The sequence below is a fragment of the Centrocercus urophasianus genome, unplaced genomic scaffold (genome assembly GCF_019232065.1).
Source record: "Centrocercus urophasianus isolate 14NV4802_14NV808 unplaced genomic scaffold, USGS_Curo_1.0 seq_16, whole genome shotgun sequence".
NCBI classification, from domain to species: Eukaryota; Metazoa; Chordata; class Aves; order Galliformes; family Phasianidae; genus Centrocercus; species Centrocercus urophasianus.
In genome coordinates this window covers 27,611,481-27,620,874 of record NW_024884711.1, presented here as the reverse complement: position 1 = coordinate 27,620,874, position 9,394 = coordinate 27,611,481, and the positions used below count along the sequence as shown (strand labels likewise).

The 9,394-nt window shown below is 48.7% G+C and overlaps 1 protein-coding gene across 1 annotated transcript in view; it reads left to right on the top strand.

Annotated features, from left to right (window-relative positions):
- The first annotated feature begins 2,375 nt into the window (after nt 1-2,375).
- The window catches only part of NMT2 (N-myristoyltransferase 2), a 26,838-nt gene continuing 19,819 nt past the window's right edge, over nt 2,376-9,394 (top strand). The window contains exon 1 of the mRNA XM_042816673.1: nt 2,376-2,532. Within this exon, the coding sequence (XP_042672607.1) occupies nt 2,423-2,532 (110 nt within the window). The 5' untranslated portion in view covers nt 2,376-2,422. The remainder of the gene's footprint in view (nt 2,533-9,394) is intronic.

Below are 9,394 nucleotides of genomic sequence, written 5' to 3'. Positions count from 1 at the left end.
AAAAAAAAACAACAGATGATGAAATCCATAGAAGAGACTTGGAGTGTGGAGTGTAGGCCTCCCCCTAGTCTAACATCCAAGCTGTACCACAAACCGCATCCTAGACAGCCTGACCTGATGTTTAATCCGACAGGCAAGATCTGACAAAGCCCTGCACAGCTGCTGGAGTCCAGACTTTCCGAGCCTCAGTACTTGTGGGTAAGTTGTGGTGGCTCCTCACTTGGTAGCCCAGGGAGGCTTTGAACTTCTGTCAGCCACTGCAGTGCTCCACGTATTTGGGTGTTTTTAAAGCCTCGTTTTCAGTGCTGGATTTTGCTGTGGGAGTCACATGCTGCATCACCCCAGTCTATTTGTGGATCTGAGCCTATACTCATACGCTCACATTTAAGCTGGCTGAAAGCCTCTCAGAATTGTAGGCAAAGGTTAATTTTGTGTACTCAAGCTCACGGCTGTAACAGAAAGCAGGTGAAAGAGAGAGAAGCTGGAAAGGGAGCAAAGGTGGGGAAAACTGGTGGTGCAGAGGGTCCCCCATGCAATGCTGTTACCTGCTGGCTGGCAGCAGTGAGAGCAGCCAGGCAGGGCCACAGTTGTGGTGTTTGTATCAACCTTTCTCTCTTCCTTCCTTCCAATTTGCTGCCATAACCAACTGGATATTTTGGCTGTTTATAGAAGCAAACCAAGACTCGCTACTACTGTTCTAAGGAAAACTGTGAAAACATCCATCCCACCAAATTCATCCAACAATGGAATTATTTTATGATATGCTCTTCAGTACTGAGTGAAGTTCATCTCCTGATAAGGAAGCCTGTTTTCCTTTGTTACTGATTTTTTCGCTTTTGTGCAGAGTAACCACGGTTGTTTGATTCTTTGGTTGGTTTTTTTTTTTTTTTTTTTTTTTTTTTTTTTTTTTTAAGTCTTCCTAAACTAAAAGGATCTTACCTCTCTCTGTACCTTTAGGGAGAGGTCTTTTTATCAACAAGGAACAGTAAATTCAGATCTTAACAAACACTTTACCTGGTACACTTAAGATGAAACACGTCTGCTAGCCTTTGAAAGTCTGCTTTGTCTGGTGCAAGTGTATCGCTAGGCCCCCATACAGCTACCTGGGGACATATAAACCTGCAAAATCAGTGCTCTTGCAAGGAAGTTAAGAGACAACTCACGTATGAAGTACAGTGGACAGCCTTTGATTTTTTATCATGCTATTTTCTGCCTTTGAGTCTTTGAGAACATTATGGATTTGAATTACAAGTTCCTGCGGCAGCCTGCATATTGTAAGGACCAACTGCAGCGGGACAGAGCGGCCCTCAACCAGCGCTCAACGTGCAGATCTGCAGTTTCACAGAGAACAGCTGCACGGCTATGTAGCAGTCCTCTGCCAGGCCAGCAAGCTGTGTTACCTGACACAGCATCTGCATTATCTTCTTCACATTAAACGATTTTCAAGAGGGTGGCAGAGATAAGGAGAAACTTCAACTGGTGCATATTATTCTTAGGTTTTAATGCACCCCTTGGCAGCCAGCCAAAGCGAGCTCTTAGAAATTCTGAACTCCATCCAGAAATCTCAGTGAAACCCTGGAAATCATGAGAGTTCAAACAATTAATGCAAGGTTCTCTTGATTTGTTTTCCTGGTTTGGAATTGTTATGATTCTGACTCAATTTTTCCAGCATGGAATTTATAGAAAAGAAGAGCCCTGGAAGCAGCATGATTTCCTCTAACAGCCCCAGACTGGAAGCATCCTCCCGTGCCTTCACAAACCAGCGCTGCTCCATGATAACATCAGGGTTGTGGCCTCCGCAGCTCTGATGTGAAGCCGTTCCCAGGGCTGCGTGCCGCTGGCGGTGTGAAACCTCTTAACATCAGCTGAACGATTCGTACTGGGCGTCCTTCAGCGTCACACAGATCCCACTTCAGGAAAGCACGGCGTGCTGCTAGGCCGGTGACAAGGCCCTCTTGTACCTCCTAGCAGCAACTCTGTGTCAAAATATCACCAGCAGAACAAAAACCGCGGCGCCGGCAGAGCGCGCTCCGCGCTGCGAAAGCCCGCCGTCCCCATCGGAGGGGCACGGCCCCCCCCAGGGAGGCCCAGCACGGCTGCGGGGCGGCCTAAGGGACCTCCCCGCTCCGGGAAGGCGGTGGGCGCGGGATCGATGCCGCCCGCGGGGCACCGAACGGCGACGGAGGGGAGGCGGCGCCCGGCGGGTGCGAGGCGCCGGGGGGAGCGGGACACCACCGCACAGCCTCGGGCGGCTGCGAGCGACGGGGAGCGGCCCGCGGCCCCAGGCCCCGTGGCCTCCGCCTCCTCCGCCAGCACGGGGGAGGACAGCAGCTAGAGGGAGCTCCTCCGGACTGCATCTGCCCGTGCGCCCCGGCTCCTTTCATAGGCTCCCCCGCCTCCTCCCCTCCCTCCTTCCCCCGTGATGGCGGAGGACAGCGAGTCTGCGGCCAGCCAGCAGAGCCTGGAGCTGGATGACCAGGACACCTGCGGCATAGATGGCGACAATGAGGAGGAGGCCGAGCACGCTAAGGGGTAGGGGCGCGCTGCGGGCACGGCGCTGCCTTTCTTCTTCCCTCTCTCAGGTGGCGGTAGGGCGGGCTCGGCGGGGCCGCGGCGGCCGTTCGCGGTGCGGGGAGAGCTGGGCTCCGGCGCGGGGCTCGCGGGAACGGGCGGCTGTCAGCCGGCGGGCGGCCTCCGTGGCGCGGCCCGCGCTCCGCCCGAGCTCATGCCGGCCGCGGGCACCACTCGCCTTCCTCCCGGGCCGCCCTCCGCCGCAGCGGGCGGGTGGGAGGACGCTGCCGGCCCGGGCCGCGCTGCCTTGCTCCGCTCCTGCAGGGAGGTCTTCGCCGAAGGAGGAAGCGTGGGGGCGGCGGGCCTGGGGAGCGGAGGGGCCTCGGCCGGGGAGGGTTGGGCGGCTGCCCCGGCTGGACGGCGGAGTTAGAAGCCGGTCCGCGAGCGTTCTTCGCCTAGGGAAGGGGAACCCTGCTCTGTTGTGTCTGTGCACAGCGGCTTTCCGGCACGGAGTGGCTCCGTCTTGGGGTCTGGGCCGTAGAAGCTTCCCCGGCCGTGCCGCTCCTGGCTGCCCCGCGTGTCCCGGCGCGGAGCGGGCACGGCTCTCCCCGGGCTGCGGGGCGGCACCGCGTCCCTGTCATGCGCTCCCTCCTCCTACTCGGCGTCCTCTATTGTCCGGATCGAAATAGCAGCTCTAAATCCACATGTTGTGTGGAGCAGAGAGGGTGCTTCAGCCAGCGGAGCGATGCTGTGCCGCCTGTGGTGGCTTTTCTCCCCTCGGATCGCCTGCAGCAGCCCAGGGACGCGGGCCCTGCAGCGCGGGCACCCCTCGGTCTGCGGCGTGCTTCCATCTGGGCACCCGCTGCCACGGGCCTGGCTCAAGCTGCAGCTTCTGGGAGGAGATGCGTTTAAAAACTGGCTTCGTTTAGACATGCCTTCTTGCTGTTTTGGGAGATGGAAAACTGACGGCAAAGAAAATGCTTCTTTGTCACAACCAGGAGTAGCCCAAAATAGAAATAGGTTAATTTATATACCGCTACATGAATACCTTCCTCATGAATTTCTGATTCATTTGGTTGAGAGCATCCGTGGGGGTGATTGATGCTTGGAGATGTAAGCTGTTTGTCATCTCCTGCCCGAGGTTTGCTTGGCAACAAGCAGCTCTGCGTCTTACATGCAGTGAGAGGAGCCTGGGAACCCTGGAGGGGAGGAGGGCTGACTGCTTTAAAAGGCAGCAAAGGGAAAACTTCCCTGTGTGCTGCTGGGTCTGCGCATTCACAGCGTGGATGCAGGGTGCTGCTGTACCCCAGCCTGGCCTCCACTGAGCTCACTGGGACACCTCATGCAGCTGTGGACTGTGCAGCGTTCTCTCAAAAACTTGTTTTTGTTGAGTGTTGCAGAGGTGTTTTAAGGAGTATTTCAAAGAAGCTCCTTAATTTGTGTTTATTTGGAAGATTGCGCTTCCCACTTCAATATGAAATGTAATGAACTCAGAAGGAGACCGTTGCTGTAGAGAAAAGCCTCTTAGTATCAGTTTTCTATGCTGTTGTCATTTAATGAAGTCTAATATTGACTTTGGAGTGACTGTATTATGTTTTAAGTATTTGAGAACCTTCTTTGCCACAACTTTCTGCAAGCTGAAGAATTCAAACAAGTTCCATCACATGCAAAGATATATGTTACGTTACAGTTACAACTACGTCTTAAGATCTGCCCTCCAGCAGGGAAGTTAACCCATGGCAATAGGAGCCCGTATTGTTCCCTGTTTTTTCCCCTTTGCTGTGTTTTCATTTTGGAAGTAGTTTTGAAGTTTACTTGTAGTTCATAGGTTTGGCTTTGTTTAGGTATGCAACCTGTGAGCAATCGTACAACTTAAAACTGTGGCTCTGCCTGCTGACTTGCTACGTGGTGAATGGTTTCCATTGATGCTGATCAGTATTTAATCTCATGCTGTCTTTACCTGTACCTTTTTTTTAATAAGGTCAGTACGTGTTGCGTGCCAGTCTCCAGTAAGATCACTTTGTAAATGAAATTACTTTCAAACTATCTCTTAATCTATCCTTATAGTACTGCCCACAAACAGATACTGTGCATATATATATGTGTGTATATATTAAAAATACGTGACTTTGCAGCAGAAGATACCCGTTTTGACTCTCAACTGTGCAGATATCTTTGTCCTTTGTTTCTGGTCCTGTTTTTTAGCTGCAGGATTATGTATGTTGTGTGACTCATTGCTGTTCTGTCTGCAGTTTGCTCCTGCTTGATGCATTATGCTGTACTTGTTCTGCTTTGTAATAAAGTGTTGTTTACAAGGCAGCTTTATTGGTGTGTATGTAGAGAAATACCTTCTACTGCACCTGACTCCCCTGCTGAGCCTGGTTGGTGAGATCTCTCTTCATTCTAAGCACCTCCTTCTGCTCCATGACAGAAGAGAAAATCTTGTAAACAGATGAGGAAAAATATGACCTTTAGACCCCACCCCCTCTCAACAAATGATTTACTTTGGATGTTTTAGTAGTATACTCCTTCAGTTATCATTAAAGGGCAACTTTCTAAACAGCTCTACTGTTAGATATAGATACGGTTTAGTGTATTTTTAAGGTCTGGAGGCAGTACTTTGTTTAAACACGTGAGACTGAAATCTTGGTGCATAGCATTACAGAGCAGCATGAGCCAGGGGGAGCCCACAGAGCTGTGGGGAGTGTCTGTGGGTTCTGTCCTAAGGCACTGCTGCTGGGTTTTCATGCTGAAGAAACTTGCATTTCCAAACACTGAACTGTGTGCAAATGAAGTCTTAGTCCAGAAGGGCTGTCAGGAATGGGATTGCTAACTGGAATTTGAAGGATGTGTAGTAATCCTCTTTGGCCTTACACTGTTGAAATGGTAGTGGCCTAATATAGGAGGGGGAAAGCTCTTTGCTTCTACACCTCCATTTTCTGTATGAACCAAGGACAGTCCCAGTATCAATAACGCTACTTTGAAATGTGTTGGAATCTTGCCTGAAAACATAAGATCTGATTTTTATGATCAGAAAGATCTACGTAGCACCTTCAGAAACACAGTTTTGTGACCTCGCTTACTTGCAGGGAGACAAAAAATATGGTGAAAGAGAGGAAAAAACCCAGCTATACAGTGTTGGGCCTTGACAGCTTAAAAATAACCAGCTGAAATAGACGTTGAGTTTTAGATTGAGAAACTGTTAGTTTAAAATTGCCACTCCGTGTAACTCAAAGCAGATGTTGATATTAGAGTGAGCTGTTTCTGCCAAAGCAGGATTCAGTGTCCAAAAAGACAAAACAACACTGAAGAATATTCAGTGGGATGATGGCGAATGAAACCAAGGGGGCAGAGCGGTGTGAGCACCTGGCCGCTGAGGCTGTGCTGGCCCGGCTCGTTCCATCTGAGCGCTGCCTGTTCCGCTCAGAGCTCCGCACTGTGCTCCCTGCCTCGCCCCACAGGGGCTCAGTTAAAAACCCACACGCTGAGAGAGGCACAATTCTTTCTTCACATCTATATGAAACACCAGATGTGTGTACATAAGTGGAAAGGTATGTGGGTGGGATCACGGGCTTATACATGTAACGAAATGATGAAAATGTGTGCCTGAGTAACTTTCCTGTCGCCTGCTCCTGCAGCAAGGCCAAACCTTTAGTGCTTTTGGGGCAGAAGGGGGTCTTGACTCCTCTTATGCCTAGGCTGCAGTTGGATCACACGTTACTTGGCCTCTCTCTCTGCTTTCCTTTCTGTCAGACCAGCATGGTGGGTGCAGTTAAGTACCACAGACCAGGTGGCCCATCCTCCTGTCAGCAGAGTGCTTGTGGGCTGGGCACAGCTCTGCCAGGCCCTGGGCTGACAGAGCAGCATTCCCACTGGGGCTGAGCTGCTTGGGGCAGCATCACAATTAGCTGCAGGTCCTCATCCTCCTGCCTGTGCTGGTTGACAGCACTGTTTCAGATGTGAAGGTCAGCTTCCGTTGAGCTGTGGGAGTCATTTTTTCCAGCTATTAAGAGTGAGACATGTTTCACACCATACAGGTGTGTCCAAGCAGACGAGAACTCAGATCTTAGCACATAAGAATGTTTTAATAGCTTTTAGTAGGAGTCTTCACTAATAATCTTGTTACCTTTGCATCTCCTTTGTGCTATTATGTCCAGTGTAATTACTGAATATAGAGCAACAAGGTTCCTCCCTTCTCAGACCTTCTTTCTCCCAGCTTTAAGACTTTTCAGCTCTTTCTAAGGCTAAGGCTGAATAGGACCACCAGTATGGTGCTTTGCTTTTGCCCCAGTTCACTTGGTGTCTCTGGCTGGTTGAGCGTGTTGGTTTGACCCAAGTTTCTGTGCACTGCCTGCTGCCAGACCTCAGCTGCATGCGTGCCCGGGGAGGTGAAGGATATGGGGATTTTGCTTTGCATTCAGCTTTAACCTTCTGTTGGCTGTGACAGCGATGAGACCAACCCTAAGCAGCAAACTGTATAAAAATAATTGCCCTGAACGGCTCCAGTAACCTGTCAAACGTAGGTGCAAATGTTTATGTTGTGAGAGGCAGCATGAAAGTTCTGTAGCCAAAAGCCAGAAGCTGAGGACAGGGATTTGTGAAGGTGCAGAAATTGTAGGAGAAAGAGGAGAGGGAGATTATTCAAGAAGTTTTCAAACACTTCTTCCTGTTCACTCTCCCCAGCCTCAAGCAGAGTTAAGAAATGAGTGGTTTTAAATACTGTCCAGCCTCCATAGCAGCTTGGTTCTGTCTTCTCTCTTTCACAGCTAAAAAAAAAATGTATGCATTTCTATATGGAAAAAAACCTTTAGCTGGTTGAAGAACAAACTGCGATTATCCTGGTAAAAGTGCAGTTGAACTGGGTAATGGTAATTAAGCTTGGCAAAGCTGCTTTTTTTCTACACAGCTGCCAACCCCTTTTTTTTTTTTTTTTTTTTTTTTTTTTTTCTAGTACTCACTAGTTCTTTCACCAAACTAAATAGCACATTGACCCTGGAGTGAGCAGGAGCCCTGTGCTGTGAGTGGGCAGCTCCTGATGCAGGATGAGCTGCTGGGGAGCAGAGGTTGGGGCAGCGCCTTGGTGTGAAGTGGGGTCAGCTCAGGGACACAGGATGGCATCTTTCTGGTGTTTGTCATGCTACAGGAAAAGGTGTAAGTTTAGGAAAAGTTTAAGTTCAAGAAAATGAAGCAGTACCTTGTTAAACGCGTCTTAGCAAAGGTGAAAATCTCACTTTCTCTGACATTTGTTTCAACAGTGCCAGAGATGAGGAAGTCCTGGATTCTTGTCTTTGTTTTGTTGTTTGTTTGTTTGTTTGTTTTTCTGCGTTCTCATATTTATAACCTCTTGTCAGACATCTAAAGGGAATTTATAAACATGAGGGAAATCAGCTTTTTACATGGGTAGATAGTGATAGGGCAAGGGTGAATGGAGGGGGGATTTAGATTCGGTATCAGGAGGAAGTTGTTTTTACTGTGTGGAGTGGTGCTGGCAAACATTGCCCACAGGGGCTGTGGATGCCCCATCCCTGGAGGTGTTTAAGGCTGGGTTGGATGAGGCCATGGGCAGTCTGATCTGGTACGTACTTAGTGGCTGGCAGCCCTGTCTGTGGCAGGGGGTGGGAACTTGGTGCTCCTAGAAGTCCCTTCTAACCCAACCCATTCTATGATTTTTTGATCTAGGTCTGTTCTTTGTTTAGATTCTGCACAAATGTTAGCTTGGTATACAGGCCTTCAGTAAGATTTAAACGTGTTTATTTGAAAGTGAGAGTTTAGGAACTGCTAATAGAATCACATAAGTGATCCAGCAGTACTGTCAGTGTGTTCAGAAAGCGCTCTGCCTGCCCAGCTTCACAGCTCAGTCTTTTCTTCGGCAGAGCTCTGGTGAATACTCCAAGTTCTCCCTTCTGTGCTGATCTGTTACTCTGCTGTCCTCTGTGCAACTCCTGGGGGTTGATCCCAAATCTTGAATTTCCAGTTCTCAACTCACTGGGAGTGTGACTTAGTCTGGTGTAACTGGGAATGGTAAGCTCTTGTCAGGGTTGATTTTTCTTAGAGAAAAGCAATGATGCCATAGAGTGAGTCCCTGTTTAGTTGAATGCTTGATTAATAGCAGGCTTTTGGCTTCCAAATTGAAAATTTGGTACTTTCATGCTGACATGAGTTCTGGCAAGGTTTTTTGCTGTTGAGGCAGGGCAGTATGGTCTTAGAGCAAAAACCATGGCCCTTGCAAACGTATGGGCCTGAATAAATTTGTTAATGTTCTTCTGAGTTGGTTTGCCAGTGTAGCAACTTTTTTTTTCTTTTTTTTTCCCCCAGAATTGTTTCCTTGACTTTTTTCTTTTCCACTGAAAAATGCCCAACTCCCCCCCAAACCCTAACGTCTGTATTGGACACCTTGGTATGTTCATGGCTTTGCTGGGAGATAAACCTCCTGAAGAGGCTTCATGCTAACTGACTCATTCCTTCCTTTGCTTTCCGTCTGAGAGTTGCCAACACCTCCCACACTTTGCAAATTCTAATCTGATCTTGATTCTATATCTCGATTAGTTGCTAAATTAAAATCTCCTTTAAGAAAACAGGAATTGTGTTATCAATAGTTGAAATATGTCAGAATCTGCAAGCACATTGTACGCTTTGTTGTACTGATCGTTTTAAAGCACAAATATTTGGGTCGTTTTGTGGTGATTCTTAATGAGATTTCACTAAGATTTTCATCACTGCTTCAATTAGAAATAAAATTTCCTGAAAACAGAATGATAAGAATCCAGTCAAAACCAATTCAGCTGTCCCCGATGGCTGAACATCATGGAGGACAAATATTGGGCCATCACCAGTTAGCCAGTTTTGGAGGGGGACGCCTTCCTTGGTTCCTGCACTTTCCTGT